The sequence below is a fragment of the Eulemur rufifrons genome, chromosome 9 (assembly GCF_041146395.1).
Source record: "Eulemur rufifrons isolate Redbay chromosome 9, OSU_ERuf_1, whole genome shotgun sequence".
NCBI classification, from domain to species: domain Eukaryota; kingdom Metazoa; phylum Chordata; class Mammalia; order Primates; family Lemuridae; genus Eulemur; species Eulemur rufifrons.
The window spans coordinates 18,614,802-18,634,643 of record NC_090991.1 but is presented as its reverse complement, the minus strand read 5'-3'; the positions used below and the strand labels follow the sequence as shown (position 1 = coordinate 18,634,643).

General features: G+C 52.9%; 1 protein-coding gene across 2 annotated transcripts in view; it reads left to right on the top strand.

Annotated features, from left to right (window-relative positions):
* The window catches only part of KSR1 (kinase suppressor of ras 1), a 152,683-nt gene that overhangs the window by 71,450 nt on the left and 61,391 nt on the right, over positions 1-19,842 (top strand). For both annotated transcript variants that reach the window (XM_069482254.1, XM_069482252.1), the window contains exon 2: positions 8,308-8,448. In XM_069482254.1, the coding sequence (XP_069338355.1) occupies positions 8,308-8,448 (141 nt within the window). The remainder of the gene's footprint in view (positions 1-8,307; positions 8,449-19,842) is intronic.

Below are 19,842 nucleotides of genomic sequence, written 5' to 3'. Positions count from 1 at the left end.
TCTAGGCGGGTGCTGATTGCACAGAGGAGCTGACTCAGTGCTTCTGGGCAGGGTCTCCTGCACCCACCGCCGCGCCAGCCCCCGGCGTCACTCATACCCACGGACAAAGCCCAAGAGTGATCTCGTTTCGTGTCAGCCCGGGGTTGAACCTCCCGGGAGTTCGCAGCCCCAGCGGAGCTGAGGGAAGGGCGGGAAGCCCTGAGTTCCCAGCTGCGGCTGCTCTCACCCCCGGCCTCCTTGGGAACGTCTCCACTTGTGGTCTGGGGCAGATTTGTTTGTTTGTGTTTGAAGTTCCCCGACTCTGAGTTTGACGTCAAGGCAGGATTGCTGGGGGGAGGATTGGCGGGGAGGTTGTCTCTGCACAAATGCACAAGTCTGGCAGCTTCCCCAGGAGAATGCGGGCACGGGACAAGCCGGGCAAGGATTGCTGTTGTGAAACGCCTAGCTCAAGGATTCGGGTCACTTGTACTTTCTCCTCTCCTCTCCCCACTTTCCCTGGTGGACTTTCTCACTCTGCCCCTTGCCTGAGAATGTCCCGCCCCTCCTTGAGGTCTGGGCAGTGTTTGCTGGAGCCAAGGCTGCCTCTGGCACCCCTGGAGCCTGGTGCTGTGGTCAGCCCGCGCCTGTGAGTGAAGCGGTCGGCTGCGTCAAGACCTCCTTACATTCTCAGAAATCATTTTGCAACACGTTGGCCATGGTAGCCGGGCCAGACTGCTTAGCTGGCCGGGTTGGCAGGAAGTCCCTAGAAGCACACTCCAGCTTTGGGAGGAGGTAGATGTATGGGGACCATCCCTGAGGTCTGGGCAGCGCAGGCCCATACTTGTTGGGAAGGAGACCACTGGGGGGAAGGCCGGAGTAAGTCATGAGGGCTTTGGTGACTTCCTGAAGTTAGGGATGGCGTAGACAGGGACTCGGCCCAAGCAAGGACTGCTGTAGGCATCCATGCAAGAGGACGGTGCTGCCTGGAGGAGGAAGGAGTCAGGGTCCTAGGGGTGCTGGTGAGCTGGAAGCTGGTCCACAAACTGCACCTGCTGCAGGAGTTCTAAACAGGCCAAGAGGAAAGGGGCGGATGAGTGGAGGGGCTGGCTACTTTGCAAAGCTTGCTGGGATCTTCCTGAAAGGGGTGGCCAGGTGGTGGTTAATTTCAGTGCTGATTTTGGAACCAGGGATGGGGCGTAGTTTACTGTGGTAACCCCGGAGGCTAGGTTACTGCAAATCAGGATTGTGCTGGCCCATTGGCCAGCTGGGTACATTTAGAGGGTGTGGGCAAGCCTACAGCTTCCATTCACATTACTGGATTTGGGACTTTGGGTCCCAAGAGAGGTAGACCCTGCTCCTTGCCATCCTGCTTGCACCAGTCAGGACCACTTAGATGGGCTGAGGGCGTGGGTTGCAGGGGTCATTATTTTGGGACATAGTGTGGCACCTAGAGACAGAGTGTTGGATCAAGGTCAGAATCCCTTCTTTAACCACAGGATTCGAGAAAGTTGTTAATATAAAGCTCGGTGCCTTGGTTTCCTCATTTGTAAAATGGGACTAATAAAATACACCTTTTAGTCTCATGGGTTTAGCACACGTGGTTTCACTATTTGTGAGTGACGCTAAAGGATGAGCACTAACCTGTCATCGTGCTGAAGCCAGACTCAGAATTGCAAGCCTTGCTGCTGGCAAGGTGGCGGGCAGGCAGCCCCTAGCCGGTGGCTGAGCCCAGCGGGCCGCTCAGCACCCACATGTAGGCATCGCTTTGTTTTTCTCTACTCAATGTTGAGTCCATGGTACCTCCCATGCGAAGTCTGGACGCATCTGTAATGTTTTCAGTTACACATGACTGTATTTGGTAGGGGGAGTGATATGTTTCAGGGACATTGCCAGCCTCGGAGTTGTGTGAAGATTGGGACATTGTCTTTGTGCTGTCAGGGATCTAGTATAATTCCTGTCTCCTGGAATTGTCATTGGCAATCCAGGGAGAGAAGGTGATGAGGTCCTGTACGAATAGAAGAGATTATTAATGCTACTGGGTTGACAGTTGCGTATTGACATGATTTCTGTAACTGAGGGAGCCTGTGAGGGCACCTGCTATTCTACATGAGGGTCTGGTGTCCCTCTCCTTCTGTGCCTGGGATTCATTTGTTCATTTACGTGTTAGCATCTGTCACCTCTGTCCCCATAGGCTTCACCTCCTGTCTTGCTTTTGAGACATGAAGACCTGGGCCACTGCAAGGGTCCCGTGGCAGCAAACATGTGAATCAGGGTTAGGGTGACAAACATCTTGGCATCTGGCCTCTTACGTAGCCCCGATCACAGGCCTGGGAGTTGCCCACAGCAGGGACCTCCCCATCTCAGGCCCTGCAGTTTTAGGGTGGAGCTGACTTTGTTTGCAAAGTCAGTAGTCTGGAAAGAGGTGTTTTCTGTTCTACCTTTTCTATAGTTAAAAAAATATATATATGTTTTCTGCAAAGGTGTAAAAAAACCTGGCTGAGGTATAATCCAAATGGTACCCCCCAAAAGTCTTCCTGCTCCTCCTCACCAAGGCTGTTCTTGCAGGCTGAGCAGGAGCAATACCAACAGGGTCCTATTTAGCAAGTATTTCATGCCTTCTGGACTTGGATAAACGCTGCCTACGTGAGTCCGCAGTGAGTTCTCAGCGGAGCTATGGGGCATGCATTATTTTCTCCCCTTTACAGATGAGGAAACTAAGATGAAGTGACCTAGTTCCTGCCACACAGCTGGTGTGTGATGGTGCCCAGGGTGGAGCTGCCTGTGTGCCAAACCCAGCTACCCACTGGGGGATGGGACAGTTAACAAATGGCAGGCATGGCCCGCGAGCAGTCAGAACAGGTGCTGGTGGAAAACAGAAGGTGTGGGCAGTTTCACACAATGGCTGGCCGCTGTCCAGCGCCCCGTGGAAGCCCGGGGGAGGTTTCTGCTCAGACTGCCATTTCAGCCAGTGTTGTCCTCTCGCTTTTGGAGGCAGGGCGGCTACTGCTCTAGCTCCACTGTGGCAGCCTCCAGGGGATGGTTGGTTCTGTGGCCACAGAGGAGCCCGGTCTCCCAGGTCAGCCTGGCCTGTGGGCGGGTCGCTTGTGACAGTCGTGACGGACCCTGGAGGGTGGACCCAGGATCCCTGGGTCTCAGCTGTGGGGAGGCAGGTTGGGGCCCAGCGTAGAGGAGAAATGATGAGGATGGGACCTGCCGAGCGGATGTGTGAGGCCTCCCTGTTCCCAGGGATTCCTGTAGTTCTAGGAGCTGTGTCCATTTCCTGTGGAAGTTTCTCTCTTTCAGTGGCATGTGCGTCTGCTCGGCCAGGCTCACGCTCCCCAGAGATGTCTGCCAAGCCTTGCCACCACGCAAGGGATGCTTGTGGCAGCCTGCATTCAGGAGGTCTGTGTCAGTCACTCCTGGAGCGGCTGGGGTGGCAGGTGACAGGCTGCTCAGGATGCCAGGTTAGGGGTGCAGGCGGCACTCCCCGAGTCCGGCCACTCTAATCCTGTTGTCCTCTCCTGAGGGTGGAGGCCAGAGCACTCCAAGGAGAGGAAGGGGTTGGGATCCCGGAGTCAACCGGGTGAGTGCAGGACTTGGCCCTCTTGCCTTTAAAAGAAACGTACCTGATCCAGGGGTTCCACCAGCATTGTGCTAAAGGCCAGCACTGATTTCAGGGTCCTTTCTTGTCCCATCCCTCACACGGACATGATCCCACCCACATCTTCCCTACTGCCAGGGAGGTAATGGGCGAGAACCTGAGGACTTTGCTGGATGGGGACACCACCCACTCCGGCCCCCCTCCACCGAATGAGGGTTTGCCCTGTTCCAGGCATTTTGCTGAACACCTTTTGAGGTAGATCGACCCCATTTTACAGGTGGGGAAACTGAGGCTTACAGCTTAAATTCCATGGCTGTGTTCACCCATGGAGGGAGTGTGGTGTTGAGGGACCTTAGGGCCTGGTCTGCCTGTCTGGAGAGCTGGGGTCTTCCTCTGGAGCTCTCCTGCCTCTGTTTACGGTTGGAGCAGCCAACTGTAGTGTCGGAGGACCCGTATCGCTCTTTTCCAGGCACTTTTTTGTATATAGCAACTCACTTGGCCCCAACCTCTGTAAAGTGATGCTCTCACCTATAGGTGGTGGGACTGAAGCTGAGCTGAGGATGATTTTTCCAAGACTTCTGATCCTAAATGTCAGACCTGGGACCAGAGCCGAGGTCTTTCAGCCCAGGACACTTAGTGAGTGCCTGCTGTATACGGTGCATCTGGTAGCACCCACCAACTGTTTATGGGCCGACTTGATGCTCTTCTGCTCTTTCTGTGAACCAGGCTCTGTGTCAGGGTGGGGCCCGCACTCATGGAGCAAAAGAATATTGGGGGCTGGGGGGACGTGAGTCTGGCTGGGGCCTCTCCTGTGGCCACAGTAGTGAGACTCTCTCCCTCTTGCTGCTGGACCCATCCCTAGGACCCCAGGTGCTTTTCTATCCCGGAAAATTTATACCTTGTAGTTTTGTGGTTAGGAGAAAATGACACTACCAGCGAAAGGTCCCTTGTAAGCCCCCAGGGCTGGGCTGGCAGGGCCACCCCTTGGTGCTTCTGTCACTGCGACCAACTTTCCAAAAAGCGAGAGCAGCTCTATGTGACTGACGAGCTGCCACATGCCGGGCTCCTCTGTCCCCTGTGAATGAGAGAGCCCAAATCTGCAGGTGTCATTTCTTCATGAGCTCCGGGAGACAGCAGCTGCCAGGACACCAGACCCCTGGAAGATGGGTCACAATGTGCCATGTGTCAGGCTCAGCCGGCCGGGCGTGTGGGTTGTTACCGGGGTGCAGTGAGGAATCACTTCAGGTTCTGCCCAGTCCTCCCCGGGGACCCGCTCTGTCTGGGCCGTCTAGTGGGCGCCTCTGACACCCTTTAAAAAGAAACTGCTCGCTCCTCTTCTGGGGAACTTGCCCTGGTTTTTGAGATGTTCAGGCTCCTGCCTCATCACTTGCCTAGTTGGCATTTGTTTTCCGCTACCATTTGATAAACGTCATGTGCTTGTCGGGCACAACCTATCGTGTGTTCGTGTGTCCATCCATTCAACAAAAGCTTTAAGATAGACAAGTAAAAAATCAGGGCTGTGATATGTGATCTGGGCAGGGGCCAGAGAGCTTGGGGAAGGCTTCCTGGAGGAAGGGGTGTCTGGGCTGATCTGTGCAGGCAGAGTAGTCTCAGAGAAGAGCCCACCTGGCAGAGGAACAGGGGCCTCAGGCTGAAAAGGGCAGCAGGTGGCGGGGAGGGGGCCGAACTGGAGAAGCCCCAAATGCTGGCTTGTCTCCATGTTGGCCTGTGATGGCCAACGCCTTGTGCAGAGCGGATGTGTTATTAATCACTCCTGGAGCGCGGCCCCTGAAGGCCTGTGCCAGTGGCGGACAGTCTTTATTGCTGCTGCTGTTGGTGCCAGCAGCCCGGCCTCTTGAGTTAATGTGGAAAAGAGCGGTTTTGAGTTTGCACAGCTGCCTGATTTATAGTCCTGTCTCTGGTCAGCCCATCAAAGCAGTGGTCTGAGAGCTATTTGGGACGGAGGGAGGAACTGGCTGTGAGAAACATGGGGAGAAGGCCCCCGCGTTTCCTTCCTTCCTCGGGCATTTCTCAGCACTTGTTAAGTGGCAGGTGCGGAAATAGGCATGTGGGGACCATAGTGAATGAGGCGGGCACGGCCACTGCCTTGATGTATGATCATAGGGGCACTGACCTCGTCCCGAGGGGCTGCATACTGTAGTTCAGTGTGAGCTTGGTGTCACCATTCCTGTTTCACAGACAAGTGAACCGAGACTCAGAAAAATTAATTGAACTTCCTCAAGGCCACACAACTAGTGAATGGGGGGTTTGAACCCAGATCTGTGCAACTCGGAAGCCTGTGTTGCGCCTGTGCCCTGGGAGCTCAGGTCTATTGGGGGAGATGGAGGCAGAAGCAGTTAACTTTGGTACGAGGCCCCCTGGGGTCGGGCGTGATAGAGTCACACGTGGTCCACACGCAGGGGGAGGTGGGGACTCTGGCTTGGCCTGGGCGGGAAGGATTTTAGGAACAGCTGGTGGGCAGGTGTGTGCCTGGAGGGCAGGGTGGGGCCAGGGGCTGCGGAATGGAGATGGGTGGGGGGGAGACTGAGGTCCTTACTTGGGAATTAGCCTCTGATCTCACCAGGAGGGAGGGTCACAGTGGGGTGAGCCAGGACAGGGCACTGAGTGCCTACTTACACCTGTAAGGCAAGTTGATAACTGTATTTAAGTAACAACTGATTTCCATTGTAATCCTGAGTGTTTTATTTTATGCATTTAAAAGCATTGTTCTTAGAAAGCGATCATGAGCCTCCCCAGACTGCCAGAGGAGTCCATACTCCGAAAATGATTATAATCTCCTGTTCTAATTGGAAATTCAGAGCCTTTCTAGATATTTGAAATTTAAAATTATTATTTTTTTAATATTGTGACTCTGTTGACAAAAGAATCCTTGGCCTTTAGAAAAATATACTGAGATTTAGTAAGGGTTGAGTATCCCTTATCAAAATACTTGGGACCCGAAGTGTTTTAGATCACAGATTTTTTTGGATTTTGGAATATTTGCATTTTACTTCATGGGTGAGCATCCAAACTCCAAAAATCTGAACTCTAAAATGCTCCAGTGAGCATTTCCTTTCAGCATCATATTGGTGCTCAAAAAGTTTTGGGTTTTGGAGCATTTCAGATTTTGGATTTTTGGGTTAGGGATGCTCAACCTCTTTTTTATTTATTTATTTATTTATTTATTTTTTGAGACAGAGTCTCACTTTGTTCCCCGGGCTAGAGTGCCGTGGCATCAGCCTAGCTCACAGCAACCTCAAACTCCTGGGCTCAAGCGATCCTTCTGCCTCAGCCTCCCAAGTAGCTGGGACTACAGGCATGTGCCACCATGCCTGGCTAATTTTTTCTATGTATTTTTAATTGTCCAGCTAATTTCTTTCTATTTTTAGTAGAGACGGGGTCTTGGTCTTGCTCTTGTTCAGGGTGGTCTCGAACTCCTGAGCTCAAACGATCCACCCGCCTCGGTCTCCCAGAGTGCTAGGATTACAGGCGTGAGCCACTGCGCCCGGCTTGGGATGCTCAACCTCTATGTACAGATAGAAGGAAAAGGAATGAATTATCAACAGTAACTGCAAAACCTGTGAGGGGCAGCACGACCTGGGAAGTGTCTCTAAATGGCAGGGTCTTGTAGGAGACTTGAAGGTGGTGCTTGCCTTTTGCGGGAATCTTGGAAGTCACCAACAGGAGGACACTAGAGTCGTCAACATTTTGGAAGCTCGCGCTGGGTCCCTGGGTCACTTGGTCTCAGCCGAGCCAGGCACCTCCCCAGCTCTGTGCGGTGGTGTGCTCGGTGGCGTGCTCATTCCCCTCTGTCCAGCCTGCTCGGCCTGGCCTCCAGATGGGACGCGTCTCCCTTGTTTGTTAATCACTCCTGACTGCGCCCTCCTTGTACCCCTCCTCCCCCATTTCTTCAGTCCACTGCTGGGCGCCAGGTCGGAGCCCAGTGTTTGTCACAGAGAGTGCCAGGCTCATCTAGGTCTGCCTGTCCTCGTTTAAACTGACCTTATTCGAAGCTTTAGCCTTTCAAGAGTCTTTTGAAAGCTTTGGACACCCTTCCCTTGGAAAATGCACAGACTCATGTGTCTGAAATTTGCATGCATTTCAGGGCATGGATCCCTGAAAGCTTATTTGGGGACCCAAGTCACGGACCCTGACCAGTACTGCTGCAGCCCAGCAGGCACGGCAACACTTTGTGTGCTCGCTGTGTGCCGGGCACGTGCCAAGGGCGTCATTTCTTCTCACCTTCCCTGAGAGGCGGATTCTATTATTATCCTCATTTTCTGGAGGAGGAAATGGAGGTTTTTCTGTGGGGGGAGGTGTGTGGAATTAAGCAAGTCGTCCAAGGTCACAGAGTTGGATGTGACTGAGCCACTGGACCCCAACCTAGGCAGTCTGCTTCTAGGCGGGAAGCATCCTTGGTAGGTCACCCATCCTCCCCAAACCCCAAAGTCCATAGTCTTCTACATTATCCATTACCGACTCTCCCACCCACCCCAGCAGGAAGGCCTTTTTATGTTTAACCCAGTTCTCTGTTCTGACCCCATGGTCTTGAGGGTGGAGCAGCGTTGGCCCGGCCGTTTCACGCAAACAGCCAAGAGCAGGGCCGGCAGGCTGCTGTCCTCCTCACATTGCTTGTGTCTGCCTGAGCTCCCCTGTAGCTTGCTTGGGGCTGCCACGTGCTTGGGCCACAAATGAATGTGGCCTTTTCTTTCCTGGACTTCCCGCAGGCGAAGCTGGTCCGGTACATTTGTAAGCAGCGGCAGTGTAAGCTGAGCGTGGCTCCCAGCGAGAGGACCTCGGAGCTCAACAGCTACCCCCGCTTCAGCGACTGGCTGTACACCTTCAACGTGAGGCCGGAGGTGGTGCAGGTACGTGGGCTGGGGCTTGGGCAGGGGTGCAGTGTGAGGGGTCACGCAGAGGGACCACACAAACCCGTGGGCCAGCTCCACCGTGGCTGAGAGTAAGGGGTGATGCTCTCTGCTCTTGAGAAGGGATGTGAGGGACAGCAGCTGCCAGGAGGGACCCAGGGCCAATGTGGCCCCAGCAAGTGCCCTGGCACTTTAAGTCAGTACCTTATAAACTAGGGCAGCCTGACCATCACGCTGGGCATTCATTTGTGCATCACAACGACAGCAGCCAACACTTCCGGAAGCATTGGCTGGGTGGCAGACACCGTGTTAAACACTTTGTACGGATAGTCTCACTTCTCACAGAATCCTCTAAGGGAGTTACTATCCTTGTTGCCATTTTATGCTGGGGGAAATTAAAGCACAGAATGCTTAAGTCACTTGTTTAAAATTACACTGTCGGTAAGTGATAGCCTTAGGATTTGGAAAAGAGAGTTTGACTTCAGTTTACTCTTCTGACTGTTTTCCTTCCTTTTTCCCTCTTCCTATCCATACAAACTACCCACCCACCAACCAACCAACCAACCATTGCACGTGGGGCCTGTACCGTGCTAGGCGCCATGGGTGCAGATATATCTGTGCTTGGCAGGCACGTTTCACCCAGTTGGGTCTTTAAATCCCCGACTTCTATTCTAAAATTAACAAGATTGGCTGTTGCTATTGTGTAAAAAGTAACATGAATTCATTATATTTAGACACTTTGGAAAACAGAAAGAGAAGGAAAAAAAATCACATAACATATTCCCACTACTCAAAGAAAATCTGATCATTACGATCTAGTCTTCCCCACCCCATCACCAATACAGAAAAAGTCTTTTAAAAATTTCTGGGTGAGAAATGGGCAAGACCCGGGCTGTCTTGTAAGGTAGTCACTAGCCTCGTGTGGCTACTATTAAGCACTTAAAGCATGGCTAGTCCAAATTCCGATGTGCTGTATCAAAGATATAAATTGGAAGATGGGCTGAATTCTGAAGACTTGGTACAGAAAAAAGAACGTGAAATCTCATTCAGAACTTTTTTATGTCTAGTATAAATCACACTCCTTTGGATATATAGAGCTAAATAAAATATTAAAATTAATTTTCTACATATGTTTTTCTCTTTACTTTTTAAAACGTGGCCACTTGAAAGTTAAAATCTAAGTAAGTGGCTTGCATTATGTTTCTGTTGGCCAGCACTAGTTTAAACCATCCTGAATAAGTAATGTTATGTTTTGTTCTTATCATTTGACATGCTTGCCAACACGTTTTCTCCATGCTTTCATGCTTTGATGTTGTATTTATTATTTATTTATGTTCTGTCAAGTGCCTGTGGTGTGGTCAGTTACCAGGCACAGGTTAACTCCAGCCATGGGCTATTAGACATAGCACAGCGGCTAATATTATTTATGAAGCTGTTTGTATACTTAGGAATTTTCCCTAGGAGAGATTCCTGGACAGAAAGTGTCACCAACATAAAAGGTTCCTGTCGTGGGATGGGGGATGGGGAGATGGGGGTGAATGGGGGGGACCCACAGGGGAGCTCAGCAAGAGAGTTCTCGACACCTCAGATGCCCCTGGAGCTGTCCCAGGCCCCAGCGACCCTCATGTCTGTGGGGTACGCCAGCTCTTAAGCTGGCAGAAAGGGGTGGGTTGGTGAGAAGTTTGAAGGCAACTGCTTTGCAAGATGGAGTTTTCTTGCGTATTCACAAATAGTTGCACGTGTGTGCACACACACGTGCGCAGATAATATGCATGATGGGCTATGGTGTCCATCCGCCTCCCCACCCGCCTGCCTGCCTAACAGTTTTCTACCTACAGGAGGGAGGCCTGAACACGTAACGATGAGTCCCCTGGTTACAGGTTTAAGATCATGAACTTGGAGGCTATGGAAATTTGAGGGGCCCCTCAGCCCCCTGCCCCATCCCACCTTGCCTCCTTCCTACCCACAACCCCTCCCCAGCTAAGAGCTCAGAGACAGCAGATTCCCTCACACTCACGTCTGCAGCTTACAGCTGAGGACACTGGGGCCCTACGCCAGCCAGAGAGCTAGTAGCAGGGACAGACTTCAGGTTCAGACCCAGGCATGCTGGACTCCAAAGTGCCTTTTCACTTCCCTTCCTGGGCCTAAGGCATCTTTGGCAGGAGCTCCCCAAAGCATTTCCCTGCAGAGATCTGAAATGTGCAGGCACCCACCTCCATCCTTGTCCGTCTTTGAGACAGGGGCTGGGTGTTCCCAGGGCAGAAGCCAGTACCATGGCGGCCAACTGCGGGGGCTGCCTTGTCACGTGGTCAGCTCTGTGATAGCTGGGGAAGGGGTGTTCTAGCCAGGCCCAGAGACAGAGGGGATACTGAGTCAGGTAATGTTTGAAGCATGAAGCTAGGTGGTCAGTGAGGGGTAAGCTCATTCGTATCCAGACATCAGGCAGGCAGCAGAGCCCAAAAGCCAGGAGGAGGTTGGGAACCAGGATGTCACTGGGTGTGGAGGACTGGAGCGGAAGTCTGGGCAGAGAGCTGTGGGGATGGGGGGTCAGGGTGCGGCAGCAGAAGCATCCCTGCTGCCCGGTGACCTCTCCAGCTGGAGATCATGAGGCAGCTCAGAAAGTGACATGTTTGGAGCAGGCTCTTCTTCCCCGGCCATATACACATCCGTGCTTTCTTTCCCACCCCAGCGTCCCATCTCAGTAAGTGGTAGCATTGTCCACCGGTTACCTAAGCCACACACCAGGAGTCAACCCTGATCCCTTCCTTGCTCTTACCCAGGTGTGCAAGCCCTGGGGGCTCTCCTCCAAGATGCGCTGCAGACCTGTCCACCTCCTCCGTCCCCACCTCCAGCACTGTCATCTCTTGCTGAACCCCTGCATCAGTCCCTTGACTAGTCTTGACTAGTACTGACTAGTCTTCCTGCTTTATCCTTCACCCTCTTCACCCCGTATCTACCCAGCAACTGGAGTGCCCACTTAGAGACGTGAATTAGATCATGTGCTTGTCCAGTGCTTCCCATTTCCTTTAAACGCCAGATGCCTCCTGCGATTGGGCCTCTGCCTACCCCTTTCTGCCCTCCTCTCGCTCACCCTCTCTGTTGCTCACTTTGGTCTGAGCTTGCACGGGCTCCTCCGCTCCCTGGAGTACTCTGTGACTCATCCGCTGAACATCATCCTAGTGTCGGCCCATGGTCACCTCCTCCACGCTGTCTTCCCTGATGATCTGATCTAAAGATCACCCCACCCTCCATTCTCTACCAGTGCACTTTGGTGCAGTGACCACTCTCGGGAGTCACCCAACTCATTGGTTGTATGTGGTGTGTCCGCTCTCCCACAGGGACCTAGCTGCTCTGGTTTGTTTGCCACAAAATCCCCATTGATTATTGAGCTCAATATGGCAGTCATTTGATTGAGCTAGATATAAAAATAAATACTTATTTATTTATTGGATGAGTGAATTTCATCATGACACGGTAGATGGCCCCAGGAGCCAAGGCTGTGGTCCTGAGTGGCGCTGACACAGGTGGCTCTCAGCTCTGCCTTTCAGTGTGGAGAGCTCTGCCTTTCAGTGTAAGTCTTGCAAGACAGGCCACTGTAGGGGTCATAGTCCCAAAGAGCCACCTTTGCAGCTGTGCCCAGCTGCCCAAGAGTCACCTCCGGAAAGAATCCTGGGAGAGTTGGTGCCCCCAGGGGAGATGGCTTTCTCCAGGAAGGCTGGGGCAGGGAAGGTGGGGAGCCAGCACCCCAGAGAGTTCTTGGGCTGCTGCAGCACGCCCTGTGACCATGCTGGCACCCCCTTCATTCCCTAGGGGGTCCTGCTTCCAGGCGCCTGAGCAGTCCTTCGCTGGGAGGCCTCTGCTGTCTGGATATTGAGCTGCACCTGTGGCCACGTGGGATCCTGGGATCCCTGGGAGCCTGTGGCCTGTTTGCCTCAGAGCTGACACAGAGCACACTTGATGTGTAGTGCTGAATGCTCTAATGCATCGTCTCATTTGATTGTCCCAGCACCCCGACAGCAGGGACCATTTCCACCATTTCACAGTTATGGAAGTGGGGGTGCAGTGGGGTGCAGTAACTCATCCAGGATCCCACAGCCAGTGAGGAGCAGAGCTGGGTGTCCCTCCACACCTTAGTCTCTGAATCCTGGCTCCCAGCCACCCTCTCTTCCTCCTTTCAGAATGGCTGGGTTTGGGATCCCGGCTAACTATTTCGCCACCCTGAGCCTCAGTCTCCTGCTCTGTAAAATGGGGGAGTAACTCATGCACCACTTGCCGGCCCAGGCAGTTGTGAGGGTCAGGTGCTTAGAGGCATGTTGGTGTTCACAGGAGTGGAGGAGGGAAAATTAAGGCAATTTTCCAATTTTTACCCTCCGCTGCTGTTAATCCCGGGTTAGAGCCAGACCCAACAGAGACTGCAGGAGAAGCTTGCACTTGGGGTGGCTGTAAATAGCTTCCTGGGAGTGAATGGAAGGCTGGGAACAGGGGCTGACCAGAGGCTGGTTTCTGAGTCGAGAGGCAGCAGGAGTTGTTCCAGGGTTTAGGACAGAGAGGGTGGCACATTGGGCCGAGTAGCCAACTCCTGTCCCCCAGCTGGGTACCAAGGGCATCCTCACCAGCAGGGCCAGGAGGGATGGGGCCGGAGTGGGTGGGGAACAGGAGGGTGGGCTGGGCTGCAGGAGCCTGCCCGAGGAGCCGGGGGAGTGGGCCCAGCAGCCTTCTGCCTGGGCTTTGAGAACCACAGGGGACCATTGGCTGGGTGTCTTCCCCAAACTCTCTGGACCCTCTTTCTCAAGATTTCTCTTTTTCTTCCTCCCAAGTCTCATGTCAGTTCCTGGGTTCTGGCCAGAGTGTTCTAAAGGCCGGAAAGAAAATGCTATTTCCTGTAGTAAACCCAGCTCCAACCCCTTAAGACTGGGGAGAGGGCTGCCTTGGTTTAGCTCTGTTCCTAGGAGTTTCTCCTCGTGTGTGTGTGTGTGTGTGTGTGTGTCCCCAGCGATGGGGGTGCCCTGAGCTAGAGCAGTCCTCTCGGGGTGTGGGCCTCAGGGCTGGCCCTGGGTGTGGGTCTGTTTTATTCTGTTGCTGGGACTCCGGCCTGTCCCCTGCGCCCCCCAGCCCAGGCCCTGAAGGATTCTGTGTGCCTTCAGTGGGAATCGGTTCTGGAAGTTCTGCCTATCAAAGATAGGTTCAATAAGTAGAAGAAAAAGTTCCAAACTGTAAAAACCTCTGCCTTTCCAAAGTTGATCTCATAGATAGAATCTTTGGACTTCTTAATGTCATGTAAACCATTGTTTATTTTCTTAAATAACTTTTTATTTTGGAATAATTTTAGATTTACAGAAAAGTTGTAGAGATGTACAGAGGGCTCTCGTACGCACCCCTCACCCGTTTCCCCATTGTTAATATCACACCTTACCAGCGTGCATTTGTCAAAACTGAGGAAGCAGCACTGGGATGTCGCTATTAGCTAAGTTCCAGACTCGTTGGATTTCACCAGTTTTTCCTTTAATGTCCTCTTCGTGTTCTAGGATCTAGTCCAGGGCGTCACATTGTTTTTATTTGTCCTGTCTCCCTGGTTTCCTCTGCTCTGTGACAGTTTCTCTGTCTTCCCTTATTTTTCGTGACCTTGACAGCCTTGAGGCCAGGTTTCGGGGTTTGTCTGTTGTTTGTTGGGATTACGGGTGTTTGGAAAGAACGAAACGCAGGTGAAGTGCCCTTCCTGTCCCATCACATTGGGGAACACAGTGTCCACGGGTTTGCCCGGTGATGGGACCTCGTCACTTGGCTAATGTCACGCCTGCAGTTTTCTCCATTGTAAAGTTACTATTTTTCCCTTTCCCTGCCTTACTTTTTGGAAGTGAGTGGCCATGTCTAGCCCACCCTTAGGACTGCAGGAAGGTGGGTGATGCTCCACCTCCTCTAGAAGGTGTATCTACGTGTATTATTTGGAACTTTTCTATAGGAAAGAGTCTCCTCCCCCATTTATTTAGTCATTTATTTATGTCCGTGTGGACTCCTGCCTGTTTCTTTTACACTTTGGGTTATAATCCAACACTAACTACCATATTTATTTTATTGCTCATGTTGTTCCAGCTTTGGCCACTGGGAGCTCTTGCAGGATGGTCCCTGTGTCCTTTGACATGTCCCCCTCCTTCCATTTTGTTTTTTTGGTTGGATTTCGAGCACTTCTTTACTTTCTGACACCACAAGATGCTCCAGCCACCTCCTTTCTTTTCCAGCCCCAGCCCTAGAACCAGCCATTTATCCAGGGAGCCCGAGAGCCAGAGCTTTGCTTGGCTTTGCTTTTATTATTATGCTTATTTTTTTAAATTGTGGTAAAATGCATATAACATAATTTACTGTTTTAATAATTTCTGAGCTTACAATCCAGTGGTGTTAAGTACCCACCCATTCCCGTTGTTTTGCAAACATCACCACCACCACTTTTTCGTCTTCCCAGATGAACCATTGCTTTTTTTTTTTTTTGAGACAGTCTGGCTCTGTTGCCTGGGCTAGAGTGCCGTGGCGTCAGCCTAGCTCACAGCAACCTCAAATTCCTGGGCTTAAGCAATCCCACTGCCTCAGCCTCCCGAGTAGCTGGGACTACAGGTATGTGCCACCATGCCCAGCTAATTTTTTCTATATAGATTTTTAGTTGGGCTGCTAATTTCTTTCTATTTTTAGTAGAGACAGGGTCTCGCTCTTGCTCGGGCTGGTCTCGAACCCCTGACCTCAAGCGATCCTCCCGCCTCAGCCTCCCAGAGTGCTAGGATTACAGGCGTGAGCCACCGCGCCCGGCCAACTATTGCTTTTTAAAACATTGGTTTTATTAGAAGATATGTTTATTGTATGTATATGTGGGGAGGGTGGAATAAAACAAGGAGATAATGTGAAAGAAGTCCCTGCTCCCCATGTCCCTGGAGCCTGCCTATCCTCCTGGTCACTGTCTAGCCCTCACCTTCCTCTGTCTCTTCTGGACATGTGAGATTAGATCAGACCTGCTGCTTTGCTTAGTGATTACAAGCACGGCTACCAAGAACATCTGTATGCACCTGTGTGTGTGTTTCTGTAGGAAAAAAATCCTGGAAGTGAACTCGCTGGGCTGAATTTGTTTTTGTTTTTAATGCTGGGTACTTCTTAAACACTGGGCTGAATTTTAATGTTGCGAAAGTGTCCTTCAAATACAGTAAAACAATCAAAGTAGTCTTTTGCTCAGCTTTTTATAGCAGGCAGTGGGGAGAGAGAGAGAGAGAGACTCTCATTCCAGATGCGCGTGGGGCAGACAGTAAGCTGCACGTATACCTTTTCCAAACTTGTACTTGGTTAGGTGGCAGTTAGGACTCCCTATCCCTGTCCTTGCACACTCCCCAAGAAATTGTGTAGGGCCACGCCCTCAGGATAATCAGAGGGGCAGAGGAGAGACAAGGGTCCCTGGGTAGGTTGAATGATCGCTGTGGTGCAGGGCCTGATTCCAGCCCGCCCTGGCCCTGCCTCGGGAATCCTCCAGGAAGCCCAGGCCTTTAGGGGATCATGTGTCCTCTGCTGTATTTGGACCGGCCCGGCACCTTGGAGGCTGGAAGCTAAGTGGCATTTTCTTCATGGCCTGCCTGCCCTGGTGCCTTGGCCCACCCGCTGTTTAGGAAGCTATAGATCCTGCAAGGGGCTGATAGGACAGGACAGCTTGGCTCACACCAAGGAGAAGGGGTGCCAAGGTCTTGCCAATGCCCTCATGGGACAGCCCTGACTCTGGAGTCCAGACCTGTGAGGGAGAGGGGCTTCCTTTTGTCAAGCTTCAGAAAGGACCTAGAACCCCCCAGGATCTCCAGAAACCTGGCCTGGGAGGTGGAGAGAGGTGTCCTCAGGGTCTCTATGGGGCAGCTGGTCTGGCTTGGAGGGTCCTTCTAGACCTGGCCCTCTTTCTGTCTGACCCTAAAGTTTGGCCTAGAGAGAGTCTCCTCCAAGGCAGCTCAGCACCCTGAAGAAATAGCACCCAGTGTGTGTGAGAGAGGGGTTTGGACCGAAAAGTACCTCCAGGATCAGGAGGGACTTGTCAGGGGTAGAGGAGGCCAGGAAGTCCTGGTGTCTGCCCCTCTCTTCGCGGGCAGGGATCACACACACACCACGCTTACCTCCTGGCATGCACCGTGGCCCCTGTAAGCCAGCCCCTGTGGTGGGCACTGCAGGTGGACCACAGGGACCCGTTACCTCCCTGCCATCCAGTGGGAGCGGGATGGACCTGCGTTCCTGTGGCCATGGTTGGCCAGGCGTGGGAGCCAGGCAGCACCTGAGATTCTCTGGGTATTTAGAGTGGGCCCACTGCCTTTCACACTCTGAGATCCCGAGCAAGTAACTTATCTCTCTGGGCCTCAGTTTACCCATGAGCATTGACAGATTAGACTGTCTTTTAAATCCTTGCCTCAGACGGTTGCTTCTTTTGGAGAGTAAAGGAGCCCAGAGTAGAAGTTATGTCCTTCCGCTTCCCCAAACCTGCCAGTGGGTGGCTGGGCCTTGCCTCGCGGGTGTGTCCGCTCTCCCACACAAGTTGCAGTCAGGAAGCAAGCAGATGCCAACACTGAGAAAGGGGGATTTTAAACTGTGGTCAATGCCAGAGAGTACAGAAGTGTTATAAAGTTCTATAAAGTAAGCAGGCAAAGGCCCTCCCTCCTCTTCCACGTCTCAGGGTCACAGCTTGTCAACAAGTTGATAGGTCCCCTGCCAGACCCCCTCATGCACTTTTCAGTCATTTAAATTGACATATGAATTTGTTCCCTTCCCTTTTCCGCTTTGCAAAGATGGGATCCTACGATGTATACCATTCTGCAGGTTTTTAGTCTTAATCTCATCTTAGTTTGTTAAGAATCCACGTAGTCTTAGAATAGTGAGATATATGATTTCTTCAGGGTATCTTATGAATGCGTCTGAGGGGTGGCCCCCGCTCACGTAGCCGTGCACCATGACATGCAGCATCTTGGTAGTCCAGGTGGCTCAGGACCTGAAAGAGACCGAGTGCCCAGAGGAGGGCAGGCGCCCAGCTGCACAGCGCCTGGCACGCGTGTGGGAGGCCCTTGGCACTTACCTGCGGGGTGAGGGAACGAACAGAAGTCACTGTGGGGTGGAGGGTAGGGATGCCAGACTTGAAAATGGGGCCTCTCTCAATATCTATCTTTCTGTATGTTGTGGGTTTTTTTTTTTTTTTTTTTTAAAGGGATCCACATCCACGAAGTCTGGCCGTTTCCGTTTGCCGAGCTGTCAGTGCTGCAGCACCCAGAGCCAGCCAGCACCCAGAGATGACCTGCCCCAGGGATGCTCCCTGAGGCCCCTGGGGATGGCCTCTGTGTGGTGGGATTTGTCCCTTTAGCCTCTTCGAGTTCTCTGCTGGCCTTGACTCTTCATAGCTTCATAATGGGGCCCTGATTTTTGCCTTAGGAAAACACACGAACAGATCTTACGTGCATGAAGCCATGTGTGTGTGTATAATCTCCTCTTTCTTTTTCAATATTGCTTTCCTAGGGGCCGTCCCTGGAGGGCTAGCTCAGTCTCATTTCAGCTTTTGTCGTCAGGTTGGACAGTGTTTGTGGTCATGAAGTTTCCAGGAAATCCCTTTCTGCTGGGTGGAGAGAAAGGGCATAGATGTGGATGTGGTCACAGGGTGGCAGCTGCACCTCCAGGTTCCTGGTGTGGCTGAGGTGACTCTGGATGTTGCCTTCTGTTCCTGCCTGAGTCAGACCTCAGCCCTCTGCAGCTTGGAGCCTGCTGTGGCACTTCTGGCATGCCTGACCTTTGCTTCCTCCTCTCTTTCCTATCTGTGGATGCTGGGGACAAAGAGCTTGGGTGCCACCACCCTATGTTTGTCCAACCGTCAGACCACCTTCTAGAGTGCCACTGTCCAATAGCACTTTTTGCAATGATAGAAGTGCTCTCTACCGCCCCATCCAACATGGTAGCCGCTAGCCACATGTGGCTGAGGGGCACTTGAAATGTGCATAGTGCCACTGAGAAACTGAGGTTACATTTTATTTTATTGTCATGCATTTTAATTTAAATAGATCATCTGACTGTGGCTGCACTGGCCGTGCAGGTCTAGAGCCCGCCTTAGGCAGGGCCCTGTGCTGAGAGCTGGACGCCAAAGACACTCCCTGGCCCCAGGAGCGCACAGGGTGGGCTGAGGTGGGGATTGAGAGCTGGGCGCCAGGTGCCCTGGTGGAAGTCAGCCTGGGGTCTGTCAGAACTCGGGGGCAGGCTGACTGTGGACAGTCGGGGAAAGACCGATGCCAGGGAACACTGTCCTGAGAGCCCAGGGGGGAAGGGGAAGAAACAACACACGCTGCAGAGGCCCTGAGCACGAGGAAGCTGGGGTCGTCTGTGGGACGGGTGAGGAGACAGGTCGGCTCACGGAACTCTTCTTGTGTGCAGCATAGGGGGTGGGGTTTACCTGGGGGAATGGAAGTGTGTGTGAGAAAGAGGGGGAGGAAGAATGAATATTAGAATTGCTTTGAGGGAAATGAGACTCCTCCTCGAGAGAAGGCTGGATGTGCTGGGAGAGTGGGAATGAGTGCGCCCCCCCACCCTGCCCCCCACATGGAGGCAGGGCCAGGGACCCAAGGGGCAGGGCCGGGGCAGGAAATGAGCAGAGCCCTGGACATCTGCAGTCACACACTGTGGCCATCTGCAGCACCCCTGTTCCACAGGTTAGATCTGAAACTCGCAGCCCCGTGTTCTGGCTGCAGCTGGGGAAGTGATTTCAGAGCCTGCTGGCGTGGAGCCATTTTTTTTTTCCTTCAGCAATTTCCCCATTGGAAGTTGTTGAAGGAAGTGGCGAGCGCTGGCCGGGGTCGGTGCTGGCAGGGAGCGCCGGGTGCCGTGGAGTCGGGGATTCCAGGGCGACAGCTACGGGCTCCCCCGAACAAGCTTGTGCTGCGGGTGGTTCTTGAACTGCAGATGCAGGCAGGTCCGGTAAGGGGTTTTCGCTGTGGCCCTGACTGGGCAAGTTTCTCTTTCCCCTCTCCTCTGTCCTTGCATATTCCCAGGTTTCAAATGCGGCCGGCCGTCTCTTGGGGAAGGGGACGAAAGCTACCTGCCTTCTGCCACCATCTTGGTTTCCCACTGGCTGGTGGTGGCCGTGGCTCTGAGTGGGCTCTGGGAACCCAGGCTGTGCGAGGTGGGAGGATGTGTGAGGGCTGAACGAGAATAGTGAGCTTTAATCAGCGTGCATCCTGTGCCCACGGCCCCTTCCCCCAGCCTCTCCCTCCTACCCCTCTTGCCATGGGCCCCCACGCTCTTCCTTTGGGAGCCAGAGGCCCGGCCGTCCTTACAGCCTGGCTCTTTGGCAACTGGGAGCCTCCCCAGGAAGCGCCACACGTCCTCACCCGGCCTCGTGGAGGCATCTGTGCCGGCGTG